Source organism: Mobula hypostoma, chromosome 18, assembly GCF_963921235.1.
Source record: "Mobula hypostoma chromosome 18, sMobHyp1.1, whole genome shotgun sequence".
NCBI lineage: Eukaryota > Metazoa > Chordata > Chondrichthyes > Myliobatiformes > Myliobatidae > Mobula > Mobula hypostoma.
In genome coordinates, this window is record NC_086114.1 from 64,698,215 (window position 1) to 64,714,365 (window position 16,151).

The 16,151-nt window shown below is 44.2% G+C and overlaps 1 protein-coding gene across 2 annotated transcripts in view; it reads right to left on the minus strand.

Moving 5' to 3' along the window:
• The window catches only part of crtc3 (CREB regulated transcription coactivator 3), a 104,221-nt gene that overhangs the window by 49,750 nt on the left and 38,320 nt on the right, over positions 1-16,151 (minus strand). For both annotated transcript variants that reach the window (XM_063071040.1, XM_063071039.1), the window contains exon 2: positions 15,356-15,466. In XM_063071040.1, the coding sequence (XP_062927110.1) occupies positions 15,356-15,466 (111 nt within the window). The remainder of the gene's footprint in view (positions 1-15,355; positions 15,467-16,151) is intronic.

Below are 16,151 nucleotides of genomic sequence, written 5' to 3' on the forward strand. Positions count from 1 at the left end.
GAGGTTGATAGGCTCTTGATTAGTCAGGGCATCAAAGGTTATGGGAGGAAGGCAGGAGAATGGGGCTGAGAGGGATAATAAATCAGTTATGACAGAATAGTGGAACAGACTCAATGGGCTGACTGGCCTAATTCTGCTCTTATGTCTTCCGGTTTTATCAGTCGTACCTCAGCCGGTATTTTCTGTGGTTCAGTCATGGCCTCAGACTAAATGTCACAGAGGTTTAGGTGGGATGACACTGATCACGTTGGCAAAGAATTACCAACAGAGAGCAAATTCCATTTCCTAGAGGACACTGAAACAACAATATTGGGTGAGACTAGAACAAGAAGTCATAAGTTGAAAGGTGAAATGTTTACAGGAAAATCCCAGAGGGTGGTGCGAGTACAGAACAAGCTGTCTGAGGAAGTGGTAGATGTTCATTCAAAGTGGCCCGCGGAGGGAGGGGCCTGGGGAGGGACGCGGGGCAGGAGGTACATTCTCCAATGACTGCATGGATTTGTTTTGTTGTTCCAGTTTCCCCCCACATTTCAAATATGTACAGATTAGTAAATTGTGGTCATGCTAAGTCAGCGTTGGAAGCAAGGTAACACTTGCAGACAGCCTCAGCTCATCCTCAGACCGTGTTAATGCAAACAACACATTTCACTGTATGTTTTAATGTACATGTGACAAATAAAGCTAATCTGTTCTATTACTTTACACAAATCCCAAGGTCTATTTCTTGTACTAAAACATATTCTAAAAGGTCATGTCCTTCCCATTCACTTACCCAGCAAATGACTCACAGTCAACTATAGCATCTACCTCTCTGTCATGAGCAAACTTACTCCCCTCATTCAGATCACTGATGGGGCCCCAGCTTCAATGCCTGTAGAGCACTCTACTGGTCACAGACTTAAACTAAAAACAAGCCATTTTATCCCTGCTTCACTTTCCCCCTGTAAACCGCATGTTGGGATATTAAAGCTGCAACATCAGCCCTCTCAAAAAGTAAAACATTTGCAGGAACTCAGTGGACCAGGCAACATCTGTGGGAGGAGATGGACAATCAATGACTCAGATCGAGACCCTCAGAACCAGAGGGGATAACCTCACTCACCCAAACACTAAACTGCTCCTACAAACTATGGACTCATTTTCAAGGCTCTTCATCTCATGTTCTCGATATTTATTGTTTATTTATTATTATTTCTTTTTTTTGTATTTGCACAGTTTGTTGTCTTTTGCACTCTGGTTATTTGCCTGTCCTGCTGGAGGCAGTCTTTCATTGATTCTACTGTGGTTCTTGTATTTACTATAAATGCCTGCAAGAAAATTAATCTCAGGGTTGTGTATGGTGACATACGCATACTCTATTAATAAAGTTACTTTGAACTTCACCTGCAGTTTTCAGGACATCTACTCACTTCTGCAGCTGGAGATTCCCACCTGCTTCAAAAGGGCATCAGCCAGTATCCAAGAAGTGCAGGAAAAGCAGGGTGGCGGCCAGCCGCACTCTCATCTACTGTGAGAGGTTGATCATGGTGAGAATCAACTCCTGCCTTGGCAAGGCCCTGGACCTACTGCAATTTGTCTATTGTCACAATAGGTCCACAGCAGATGTAATCCCATTGCCTCGCCACTCAGCCTTCAATCACTTGGACATAGCAACATCTGCATTCGGTTGCTGTCTATTGCCTACACCTTGGTGTTCAACACCATTATACTAAACAATAAGCTTTGGGTGGCAAGGTAACGTGGTGGTCAGTGTAATACTGTTACGGTGCCAGCAGCACTGGTTCAATTTCCACCACTGTCCGTGTTCTCCCCACGACCATGTGGATTTCCTCCAGGTGCTCCAGTTTTCTTCCACATTCCAAATACATACTCGTTGGCAGCTTATTTGATGAACAGTCCTAATGAAGGGACTTTGCCCGAAACATTGGCTCTTTACTCCTCTCCAAAGATGCTGCCTGACCTGCTGAGTTCCTCCAGCATTTTGTGTGTGTTACTCTGGATTTCCAGCAACTGCAGAATCTTGTGTTTATTATTAGTACGTTAATTGATCACATGGTGCGGATTCAATGGGTCGATAGGGCCTGTTAACATGGTGCATCTCTAAATAAATAAAAACCTGGACTTCTGTACCCCCAGCTGCAACTGGAGCCCTGCTTTCCTCATTGAGAGACCACAGCTGGTGAGGATCTTTAATAACATCTCCTCCTTGCTGACAATCAACACAGGCATACCTCAAGGTTGTGTGCTTAGCCCTCTGCTCTACTCTGTCTGTACTCATCACTGTGTGCGTGCTAGCACCACTGTTGGCACAGTCTCAGATGGCACTGAGGTGGTATACAGGAGCAAGACAGATCGGTTGCTTGAGTGTAGATGCAACAACAATCTTGCTCTCATGTCAGTAAGACCAAGATATTGAATGCGGACTTCAGGAAGGGGAAGTCTGTAGAACACACACCAGATCTCACTGAGGTGTCAGTGGTGAAAAAAATCCAAGTTCCTTGTCGTCAACAGCTCAGAGGATCAATCCTACAGTAAACATTCACATGCCAATGGCTATACTTCACTAGGAGAGTAGCTGTGCCACCGGAGACTCTAGTAAATTTCTACAGATGTACTGATTCTGACTGGCTGAATCACCACACGGGATTGAAAGAGACTCCAGAGGACTGGATACTCAGCCACAACCACCCCCTGCCACTGAGGACATCTTCAAAAGGTGAGACCTCAAGAAGGTGGCATTCATCACTGAGGACCCTCCCCACCCAGAACATGCTCTCTTCTCATCAGGGAGGAGGTACAGACGACTAAAGTCTCACACTCAATGTTTAAAGATGAAAGATAAGCTTTGTTTGTCACATGTACATCAAAATGTCAAAACATACAGGTGAAATGTGTCATTTGTGTTAACAACCAACATAACAAGCCCACAATGAACTCACCCTAACCTATATAGCTTTGGAATGTGGGAAGAAACCAGAGCACCCGGGAGAAATCCATGTGGTCAGGGGGAGAATGTACAAACTCCTTACAGACAGTGGTGGGAATTGAACTCCAGTCATTGGCATTGGTAATAGCGTTACACGAGCCCCCACTATGCTGCCCCTCCAACCTCAACCTCTTCCCCTCTGCTATCATACTTCTAAATGGTCCATAAACCCCACCGTGCCAATCCTCTTTTGTACTATTTCTTACCGTAATTTATAGCAATTTTATGTCTTGCACTGTAATGCTGCCACAAAAATAACAAATTTCACAACATATGATTCAACAGAAAACTTTAATAATTTGTGTGACACATTATCAAAGGCCTTTTGAAAGTCAAAATACACATCAATGGCTCACCCTTATGTATTCTGCTTGCTATACAAGAACATTTTTGAAAAGATTTATTAAACACGATTTCCCTTTTAGTGACAATTCTATTAGCATTCTCCAACAGCGCTGCCTCTAATTCCTTAATAATAGATACCAGCATTTTTCCAGCAGGGATGAAAGTGTAGCTGAAACCAAGATCACGACTGTGGTGAATGGTGGAAGATACTCAGGATACCGAGATTTGCTCCCGCTGCTTGTGCACCCAAATGTAGAAGACCATGAACAGCCCTGATCCTGATCGTGTCATTTATTCAATGGACTATCGGAATTTAGAGAAATAAAGTCACTCACAACCTCAGGGTGTACTAACGTGTGATGCAGCCAATCACTTATGCTTGAAGTTATCATTATTTGATGTATGGACCTTGGCAGCCAAAAACTATTGAAGCTAAAATACAGAACGTAGAACAGCACAGCACAGGAAAGGTCATTCAGCCCACAACATTGTGCTAATCTTGATGTCAATTCATGCTAAAAGTCCTCTTCCTCTGCATCATCCGTACTCCTTCATTTCTTACACAATAACGTATCTATTGAAAAGCCTCAAACTCCACCGAACTGCCTGATTCCTGGTAACGCATTCCAAGCACTACCACTCTTTGCCCCTCACTTCGCCTTTAAACCTCACCCCCACCCAATCCACCTTAAAAGCAGGTCATCTGTTATTTGACATTTCTACCCTGAAGAATATAAATGGATACAAATCGGAACGAAAAGAAAACTAAAAATGCTCAGCAGGTTGGTCGGCATCTGTACAGAGAGAAGAAGCTAAATCTTCAGCTCAGTGATCTTTCAATGCCGTCCGAACTCCTGAATGCTTCCGATGTTTCCTCCTTCTCCTTCACGGGCTCTCAGTCATCCACCAGAGTAGCTCGGTGTGTTGGTAAGCTCATCTCGGCAGAGGAAAGATGTGGGGCACAGTTTACAATCCCAAGAAAAAGCCCCCTCCAACAAACTGCAGGATTCTGGATATCAGATCAGGTACTCGACTTCCTGAGTGGGATTAACAAGAGAGTAAGGAACAGGAACCGGAACCGGAACCTGGACACAATGTTGTACTGAAACATTTAAATTAGTTATCAAATATCCAACTAAATTAATCCTTTCTGCCTACACCTCTTTCTGTATTCCTGGATGGTCATGTGCCTCTTGAATGCATCTATTATATCTGCCTCCACCACCAACCCGGCAACATATTCTAAGCACCCACCACTCTGTAAACATAACTTCCATACCTCCTTTGAACTTAAATGCATTCCCTCTGGTTTTAGACATTTTGACCCGTCTTATCTACTCTGCCCGTGCCCCTCATTACCGTATGAACCTCTGTCAGGTCTCCCCTCAGCCTCTGCCGCTCGAGAGAGAATGACCTACATTTGCCCAACCTCTTCATCCAGGCAATATCCTGGTATTTCCCTTTTGCACTGTCCTCAAAGACTCGACATCCTGCCTGGAGTGGGGTGACCAGAACTGAATGCAATTCTCCAGCTGTGGCCTAGCAAGAGTTTTATAAAGCTGCAGATGTAACTTCCCTCAATTCCTCGAGTAATAAAGGCAAGCTTGCCAAACGCCCTCTTTAAAAGTTGAATGGCAACTTCCTATTGCCAAACGAATGAGATCACTGGGGGGAGGCAACCTGGCCTCGGTAAACAACAGTAAACAAAAAGCCATCAGCTTCCAGTGCCTTTAAGGGCAGAGGCTGGAGTGTTGAAATCCCAGCAGCCGATGCTTGCAGATATTTCGATAATTAACTACCTACCCTGACAGAGAGACATGACGTGGGGATACAGAACACAAACAGAAAGACCTTGAACAGAACAAGCGGGCGGGCAGGCAGGGAGGACAGTAAACACAGATAGAGATGACACAGCTTGATCCCACTTACCTTCTCAAGGACAGCAGCTTCTGACTTAAAACCCAACAGCATTATCCTGTCAATTAAATTCCGCCAATGTCCCCTTACACAGAGAGTCGGTACATAATGGGCTTTCTTCACCCAGTCCCCACGTAGTGCAGACCTAATGGCATTTCTTTGAGAATGTGCTGGCTGTTTGTCAAGCAAAAACTCAATGATTTTCTGACCGGTTCTACTGCTCTCTGGCCCTGATCTGTTGTGAAGGAGTGAACTGTGTGGATAAATGGTACCCACCTAGAGGACAAATCCTCCTCTTGTTCAGCTCAAACTTCTGAGCCGGAAATGTCAACACAGCTAACTATGTTGTTAGATTACCTTTATTTGTCATGTACATCAAAACATAACCGTGAATTGAGTTGCTTGCATTAACGGCTAACACAGTCTGAGGATGCGCTGGGGGCGGCCCGCAAGTGTTGCCATGCTACCAGCTCCAACATTGCATGCCCACAATTTATTTACGTCTTTGGAATGTGGGAGGAAACCAGAGCATGTGGAGGAAACCCACAAGGTTACAAGGAGAACGTACAACCTCTTTACAAACAGCATAATAAAATCACTCAACAATGGTTTAGTGAGTATACCCTCCAAGCTAAGCAGTCACTTTAAAAGCAACATAAAGGCACTTGCTCCAAGGCCACCTCTTCAGTCAATGGAAGTGGCAAACAGTCAGTAAAGAGAGAAGCTTCTCCTCAGTGGGCTGCTGCACCAAGTGCTGTGGCCAAATCCAACCAGTCTGCCCTCATCTCTCAGCAGAGCTCCTTGTTATAGTGCATGTTCATTGAACAATTCATTACAGCTCACTGTATCTGCATCTTCCACCAACTGGAGTGCCATGGTTTTGTTGATGAATATAAAAACAGGTTCTGCAGATGCTGGAAATATTCAGCAACACAAACTGTGAAGGAACCAGCAGGTCAGGCGGTTTGGCATCCAGGAGGGGAATAAGCAGCTGATGTTTTGGGCCAAGACCCTTCATAAGGTCCTGAAGGGTGTTGGCCAAAATAGTCTGCCTCCATCGATGCTGCCTGACCTGCTGAGTTCCTCCAGCACTTTACGCATGTTTCACCAGTTAACGCCGTCACAACACAAATGTACAAATTCCTGCCCAAATACCATCTTGTTTGACACTCGCTCCATCTGAAATATTAATTAAATCACACAGAGCAGTAACACAATGTCAGTGATACAACAAAACTTGTTTCATATTTAATCTAAATTGTCTACCTACCCTCTGGTGCTCCCACCTATATTCGCCGTGACACAGCAGGGTGGGCAGTACCCAGTGGAACTTCATGGTTTCTGCCTTCAGGTACAAACCCCAACTGAGAGGGTCAGCGAGTCACTTTATTGTCACACACTAAACCAGCTTATCTACGGCATCCTTCAGTACAGAAAATCACTGGCAAAGCTTCACAGAAGCAACAGTAAAATAAAGTTTGACACAAAAGCAAATTAGGGTACATGACCAAACAGGCTGTTCAGAGGGGTATATTTTAAAAAAGGTGTTTTGAAATCAGAAAAAAAAATGGAGACTTGATGGAAAATTCCAAACATGACATGCATGCAGAGTGCCTTGGGACTGTGACTTAAACTCAGGATATTTCTCCCGTGTACAGCTTGCAAGGCAGCGGCAATCTCCCAGCTCCACACTTGCGAACAACATCCTCAGCTCTCACTGCCCCACTCTCCAATCCCAGCTCAGGTATTCCGTGCCCTGCAACTTTGTGCCAGCTCGACTTTTCAGATTCAGATTCATTTATTCATCACATTCACAAAGACACAGGGTGTGTATGGGGTGTCCAGGGAAGAGTAACACCTCTGGTGAAGGGGCTTGTCATGTCCATTCAGGGGCAGCTCACTCACCTTTGGTCCCCACCAGACACTCAGCTCTCACCTGTGGCTCCAAGTTGCTGTTCACCTGGGACAGCGGCCACACCCCGGTAAATCTCTTCAACAGGCATCACACCTCAGCGAGATAGGGACACGTAAAGTCACGTGTACAATGAAACAGGGTGTATGGGGATGTCCAGGAATATGAAGTCAGTTCCAGCAGATCTACAGTGAGATCCAACAGCCAGGAAGGCATTTCTGCAGCACACCGTGGAGAGTGAAGGGCACGACAAGGCACAGAAGTAATCATGGTTGTCCACTGCATGCAAGGAAGACACCAGCTTGTGATGACTACTTTTACTACTGCACCCAGATTTGGGAGGTCAAGAGATTGGAACTGCCTCAGTGCAAAGGCTTTTCCACTTTAAAAACTCTCCCATACAGGTCTTCTGTCATCATTGGATATGATGGACAGCAAACACGATGAAGCATAGGTGTGCTGGGGGCATCCTGCAAGTTTTGCAACACATTCCAGCACCAATACAGCATGCTCACAATGTCTGGCAGAACAACACAAGCAACAACAAAGCATCAGGAAACCAGGCCCCTTTCCCACTCACCCACACAGACGGGCCTCCAACACCAACACAGGCCCCTTTCCCACACTCCCACCCATACAGACAGGCCTCCAACACCAGCACAGGCCCCTTTCCCACACAAGCACACCTAGGCAGGCCTCCAAACTCAGCAGGGGCCCTAGACTCTCAGTCACGAAGACTCACAGACCTCACACACCAACCCAGGGTCTTCGACCCCCGGTTTTCGCAGACCTCTGGTTATCGACCCCTGGACTTTGACCCATGGGACACAACTCCGTGACTTGCCGATCTGGGGGTGGGTGTTCACTGGACCTTCTGCCTCACGCCCAAACTTAGCCCTGGTCGTGGGATTTGCCAGTCTGGGGGGGGAAATCACCACTGCTCATCCACGAGGCCCACCAACCTCAGTCACTGATTATGGGGATCATTGGTTTTAGTCTCATTTGTGACTCATTACCAAGCTTCATGAGCTACACATTGCCCAAAGTGAACACAGAACCGTATAGCACAGGGAAAGGCCCTCCAGCATGTAATGTCTACGCTAACCAAGATGGCAAATTAAACTAAATCTATTAGCCTGTACGTTATCCATATCCCGCTCTTCCCTGAACGTCCATGTGGCCACTCTGAGGTCTCTTAAATACTACTGTTGCATCTGCTTCCACAACCAACCCTGGCAGTATGTCCCAGACACCTACGCCTTCCTGTGAAAAACTAAATTAACCTCCTCACCTCCTAGCACTGGGCACTTCTGACCTATCAGGTCATCTCTCAGTCTCTGATGTTCTAGAGTAACAATCCAATTTTGTCCAATCTCTCCTCATAAAGAATACTCTCCAGCCGAGGCAGCATCCTGGGGTGACCCTCATAGGCACCCTCTCCAAAGGCTCCACATCTTTCCGGTAACGCAAGGACCAGAACTGCATATAATACTCCAAGTACAATGTAACCAAAGTTCTAAACAGCTGCAACTTAACTTCCTAACTCATCTACTCAATGGCTCGATCAATGAAGACAAGCAGCCCATACACCTTCCTTACCACCTTATTTACTGCCTTGCTGCTTTCAGACTGCCTTGGTCTTGAACTACAAGATCCCGCTGTACATCAGTGTTCCTCAGGGTCCTGCTATTTACTGTAACTTTCTCCTCACATTTGACCTCCCAAAATGCAGTACCTCACACTTGGCTGATTAAACTCCATCTGCCACTTCTCTGCCCATGAGTGCAACGAATCTATATTATGCTATATTCTTTTTCACAATCCCTCCAATTTTTGTGTAATTCACAAACTTACTAATCAGCCCATCTACATTTTCAACCAATTAATTTACATTTTACATCAGAAATACTATCAGAAATCAGATGTATTATGCTAAGTATCAGAACGGTACGGTAGCATAAGAGCTAGCATAATGCTTTACAGCACCAGTGATCAGGGTTCAATTCCCAACACTGTCTGTAAGGACTTTGTACATTCTCTCTGCGATTGCGTGGGTTTCCTTCCACACTCCAAAGATGTACAGGTTCATGAGTTGTGAGCATACTATGTTGGTGCCAGAAACATGGTGACAATTGCGGGCTGCCCCAGCAGATTCTCAGACTGTGCTGGTCGTTGATGCAAACCAACATCTCATTGTATGTTTCGATGTACATGTGACAAATAGAGCTAATCTGTTGAAGGTCTTTAATCTTCAACAAAGGCCCCAGCACCAATCCCTGGAAAACATCACTGGTCAGAGACCTCCAGTCAAAACAATAGCCCACGACCTCTATCCTGTCTTCTATGGCCAAGCTAATTCCGAATATGATTTACTAAGTCACCAGTGATCTCAAGCACCTTAATCTTCTGGATCAGCAGACCACAAAAGACCTTGTCACACGCTTTACAAAACGACTCTGAAGCTTTTCAGCAATAGAGGTTGTTGGCTTTCAATGTTTCCCTCCAGAACCATACTACAAACACTTCTAGAAGGAGCGTTGCTGCGGGAAAGCAGCATCATGCAGGCTGTGCTCTCTTCTCGGTACTACCACGGGGCAGGAGGTACAGGAGCCTCAGAGCCTACACACACAGGTTCAACCATCAGCCTACTGACTAGCACGGACAACTTAACTCACCTCAACACTGAACTGTTCCACAATCTATGGACTGTACAACTCATGTTCTCAGTATTATTTATTTTTAAGTAGGCAGAATTTGTCTTTTTTTGCACATTGGTTGCTTGTCAGTCTTTATGTATATGTATTTTTCATAACTGCAATTGCATTCCTTTATTTTCTTGTAAATATCTGCAAGAAAATGAATTTCAAGGTAGTATATGGTGACCTCTACAAAGTATATTCAAGATTGTTTAATGTCATTTCCAGAATACAAGTGTCAAGGAGAATGAAATTATTGGTACTCCAGATACGATGCAGCACAAAAAACACAAAACACAATAATAAAAATAACACTAGGCACAGGAGTGTCTGTACCTGAGGTGACTGACAGGAAATGATAAAGTAGTAGTGGCTGGTGGTGTGGAGGGGTGGAGGTGTTGATCAGCCTTACTCCCTGGAGAAAGTAATGATTTTTGAGTCCGGTGGTCCTGACATGGAAGCTCTGTAGGTTCCTCCCTGATGGGAGTGGGACAAACAGTCCTTGAGCAGGGTGGGTGGGATTCTTCAAGATGTTACTGGCTAAGTAAACTTACTTTGACTTCTGAGAAATGAATAAAACTGTGGAGATTACAGCAGCACGATTAAGAACTGACAAGGCATCTTCTGGAATGGTTGGAGGGCTTTAATGTCACATAGTGAAGGTTTCCCAATCAGTGTCAAACAGATCTACAGCTCTGGTGGCAAAGTCAAAGGTAGCAAAGCTGCTTAAGAGAAGGTTCAGTGGGTCAGGAAAACTGTGGGCTATGCTACAGTCTGAGAAATGGGGAAGTGAAGACGTGGGGGAACAAGAAAGAGATAGAATAAACACAATCAGACTAACAATTAGCTACACATACAATAGACATTTCTGAATAGATTTCCTGGGAGCTAGCACAATGTCCGAGGGGTTTACTAAATCGGATGAATATACATTTCACTGAAATTTCATCCACTGTGCTGTGTTTCAGCCAGTGCTCACAAATATGGATCATAGCTCCTCGTTTAATGAACATTTTTTCTTGCAAAATCTAACAATTGTAGGGTGCAGATTTTAACTGCAGACAGAACTGTGGAGGCCTGACATGGTTAGAGCAAGTAACCTAAACCAGGTGATGTCAACCCTAATAAAGTAAAGTAGTTCAGAAGTTACATTTGATCCACAAAATGAGATTACAATCTTAAAATGGGACAAATATTCATACAAGTAAAAGGATTAAAACATTTGTTTAGATTCATTGCATCCTTATTACAATGCAGAAAGGTGGAATAATATAGCTGTAATGATAGAGGATAAACACAAGAGATTCTGTAGATGCTGGAAATCCTGAACAACAAAATGCTAGAGGAACTCAACAGGTCAAGCAGCATCTATGGAGGGGGATAAACAGTTGATGTTTCCAGCCAAGACCCTTCATCAGGACTGGAAAGGAAGGGGGAAGAAACTTGTATCTCCTTCCCCTCCCCGCACACTATTCTGGCTTCATTAGTCAGGAGACTGATTTCAAGACGTGTGAGCTCTATAAAACCCTGGTTAGACCAGATATTGAGTATTACGTTCAGTTCTGGTCTCTGCACTATAGGAAGAATTTAGAAGCTTTAAAGGTTGTGCAGAGGAGATTTACCAGGATACTGCCTGGATTAGAGAGCGGACATCCCACCCTGCAAAAACACATTTCAGGGAGGTAGCACCATCAATTTGTGGGAGACTCCCGGGAGAGGTGGGATCTCTGCAATAGAGTAGCTCCTTAGCAGTTGGCCCCCTAGTTTAAATAACATTAGCTATGCTAATGAACGAATGACATCTGTTAAACTCACCTCAACATGTCTTTTACAGTCTTAACCCACCATGGGCAATAGAAAAGTCACTGTTGTAAACAGTACAGTGAGCAACACTGTCATTATTTTGACCCATATTAGGCAGGGGTACACTTTAGTGTAGTCTGGGGTGATGTACATTTTATTTTTTTTGGAACACTCTGCCATGGCGTGCTCTCGCTCGCTCATGCTCTCTCTGTCACTCGCGTGCTCTCGCTTGCTTTCTCACTCGCTCGCCCTCTCTCGCTTGCCTTCGCTCTCGCACTCTTGCTTGCTTTCTCACTCGCTCGCTCTCTCCCCCTCTCTCGCTTGCTTTCTCTCTCTCTCTCTCTCTCTCTCGTGGTCGCTCTCTTGCTTTTCTCTCGCACGCTCTCAAAAAAATTGATTTCCATGATATTGTATATAATTTGCGGGCATCAGGGAGCCATTACTAATATGTGGGAGTCTCCTGGAAATTCCAGGAGAGGTGGGATGTCTGAGAGAGTATGTCTCATGAGCATAGGTCATAGGTTGAGTGAGCTTGGGCTTTTCTCTCTGGAGTGAAGGAGGATGAGAGGTGACTTGATAGAGATGTACAAGATGATAAGAGGCATAGATAGAGCCAGAGATGTTTTCCCAAGGCCGAAATGGCTAATATGAAGGTGCATAATTTTAAGATGATTGGAAGAAAGTACTGTGTGATGTCAGAGATAAACAGTTTTTTTTTACACACAGTAAGTGGTGAATGTTTGGAATGCTGTGCCGGGGTGGTGATAGGACAGATACATTAGGGACATTCAAAAAACTCCTAGATAGGCACATGGATGGTAAAAAAATGGGGGGCGATGTAGGAGGGAAAGGTTAGATTTATTTTGGAGTTGGCACAACATCATGGGCTGAAGGACCTGTAAACATACAGTGGCAGGCAAAAGTTTGGGCACCCCTGGTCAAAATCTCTGTTACTGTGAATAGCTAAGCGAGTAAAAGATGAACTGATTTCCAAAAGGCATAAAATTAAAGATGACACATTTCTTTAATATTTTAAGCAGGAAAACCTTTTTATTTCCATCTTTTAGTTTCAAAATAACAAAAAAGAAAAAGGGTCCAAAGCAAAAGTTTGGGCATCCTGCACGGCAGTACATAGTAACACCCCCTTTGGCAAGTATCACAGCTTGTAAATGCTTTTTGTAGCCAGCTAAGAGTCTTTCAATTCTTGTTTGGGGGAATTTTGCTCATTCTTCCTTGCAAAAGACTTCCAGTTCTATGAGATTCTTGGGCCGTCTTGCATGCACTGCTCTTTTGAGGTCTGTCCTCAGATTTTCGATGATGTTTAGGTCGGGGGACTGTGAGGGCCATGGCAAAACCTTCAGCTTGCGCCTCTTGAGGTAGTCCATTGTGGATTTTGAGGTGTGTTTAGGTTTATTATCCGGTTGTAAGAGCATCTTCTTTTCGTCTTCGGCTTTTTCTACAGACGGTGTGATGTTTGTTTCCAGAATTTGCTGGTATTTTATTGAATTCATTCTTTCCTCCACCAGTAAACGTTCCCCGTGCCACCGGCTGCAACACAAGCCCAAAGCATGATCGATCCACCCCCGTGCTTAACAGTTGGAGAGGTGTTCTTTTCATGAAATTCTGCACCCTTTTTTCTCCAAACATACCTTTGCTCATTGCGGCCAAAAAGTTCTATTTTAACTTTATCAGTCCACAGGACTTGTTTCCAAAATGCATCAGTCTTGTTTAGATGTTCCTTTGAACCTTTTGAATAGAACTTTCTGGCCGCAATGAGCAAAGGTATGTTTGGAGAAAAAAGGGTGCAGAATTTCATGAAAAGAACACCTCTCCAACGTTAAGCACGGGGGTGGATCGATCATGCTTTGGGCTTGTGTTGCAGCCAGTGGCACGGGGAACATTTCACTGGTAGAGGAAAGAATGAATTCAATAAAATACTAGCAAATTCTGGAAACAAACATCACACCGTCTGTAGAAAACGCCGAAGATGAAAAGAGGATGGCTTCTACAACAGGATAATGATCCTAAACACACCTCAAAATCCACAATGGACTACCTCAAGAGGCGCAAACTGAAGGTTTTAGTCATAGTCATAGTCATACTTTATTAATCCCGGGGGAAATTGGTTTTCGTTACAGTTGCTCGATAAATATTAAATAGTAATAGAACCATAAATGGTTAAATAGTAATATGTAAATTATGCCAGTAAATTATGAAATAAGTCCAGGACCAGCCTATTGGCTCAGGGTGTCTGACCCTCCAAGGGAGGATTTGTAAAGTTTGATGGCCACAGGCAGGAATGACTTCCTATGACGCTCAGTGCTGCATCTCGGTGGAATGAGTCTCTGGCTGAATGTACTCCTGTGCCCAGCCAGTACATTATGTAGTGGATGGGAGACATTGACCAAGATGGCATGCAACTTGGACAGCATCCTCTTTTCAGACACCACCGTCAGAGAGTCCAGTTCCATCCCCACAACGTCATTTTGTCATGGCCCTCAGAGTCCCCTGAGCTAAACATCATCGAGAATCTGTGGATAGACCTCAAAAGAGCAGTGCATGCAAGACAACCCAAGAATCTCATAGAACTAGAAGCCTTTTGCAAGGAAGAATGGGCGAAAATCCCCCAAACAAGAATTGAAAGGCTCTTAGTAACACACATCAAAGTTGCCGGTGAACGCAGCAGACCAGGCAGCATCTCTAGAAAGAGGTACAGTCAACGTTAGCTGGCTACAGAAAGCGTTTACAAGCTGCGATACTTGCCAAAGGGGGTGTTACTACATACTGCCATGCAGGGTTCCCAAACTTTTGCTTCGGGCCCTTTTCCTTTTTTTGCTATTTTGAAACTGTAAAAGGTGGAAATAAAAAAGTTTACTTGCTTAAAATATTAAAGAAATGTGCCATCTTTAACTTTATGCCTTTTAGAAATCAGTTCATCTTTTATTTGCTTAGCTATTCACAGTAACAGAAACTTTGACCAGGGGTGCCCATATTTTTGCATACCACTGTAGATATAGAAGACTATAGCAATCTTAAGTTTGGCAGTCTACATTTCCGACTTGAGACAGGCTGTATCCTCTAAAGCACTAATGCAAACTCAGATTTGGAGAGTTCACATCTGAGTTGAAAAGCCAGTGTTAAAACTGTCAGTGGGTAAGATATAGGTTCACACGCAACAGCTGCAGCGCAAGGAATGAAAACCAGAGGGTAAGAGAAACAAACATACTATCAGGCCAATAAGCAGCTACGTGTACAAATGGCATTACTGGCGAGATTACAGAGAAATCACTCCACCTGTAACTTCTACCAATCTCACTAAATAATAATTTAGTTATACAATGATAAAACCAGAAACATCTTCACTCATAAGACCATTAAGACACAGGAGCAGAATTAGGCCATTTGGCCCATTGCATCTGTTCGTCATTCCGTCACAGCTGATTTACTTTCCCTCTCAACCCCACTCTCCTACCTTCTCCCTATAACCTTTGATGCCCTGACTAGTCAAAAAATGTCACAAATGTAAAGGAGCATCTCAAGAGTGAGGAGTAGAAATAGGGAAATAGGGATGGAGAAGTTGAGAGGTTAAGTGAGAGGGAAGGGAAGACCAGCAGGTCCGGATGAGTGAAAAGCAGAGCCCACCACAGAAATCTGGGAGGAAGCTGCAAGAATGCAGAACTGTCCTTCAATGCCTACCTGGAAGTCAGTTGTGTTGTTACCAATCTGATTGACGTTGGGTAGCGATCCTCCATAATACTGAGCTCGAGTCTGTGCCAAACGCAAGTGATGCAGCTTATGCAACTGGACCTAGGAATGAGTAGAAAATTATGTCAGGCTTGAGTAACAACAGCAATTCATTCAAAGAGCTTGCTAGGTGATCTAACTATACAGACTAAAGGGCATTTGCCCTACTAGTCCATGGGCAGCCACGCTCCATCCAAACCTCCTTCACTTTACTCAACACAAACATTTGTCCTTCTACACTTATCCAGCTTTCCATTCACTGAAGGTGCTTTAAATGTATCATATCAGTTTGTGTGGGTCCATAGTTCAAGGTTAACACATCTGCTTGTAGTTTGGATACCACTGTGCGGAAGGAAATTTGCAAATAACCTTTTGTCTTGCAGATTACTCATAGAGGCCTATGGCACTGAAACAGACCCTTCAGCCCACCTAGCCCATGCCGAACTATTATTCTGCCCAGTCGCATACCTGTACGAATCCAAAATTCTCTTCAATGTTGAAAGTATTAGCAGCTTGTTTCACTCTCACCACCGTCTGAGTGAAGAAGTTCCCGTCATCTTTCCCTGAAACATTTATTTATGGAGATTTGGAGATCACTGGCAAGGCTGTCACTGAGGATGAAGATGGGAAGGACTTTCTTCTCAAGTACTGTGAAGCTTTGGAATGCTTAACCCCAGACAGCAAAGTCAGTGAAAGCAGTAGTAGACATAATTTTGGGGAATTCTAGGTTCACGTGAACAGAACTAAG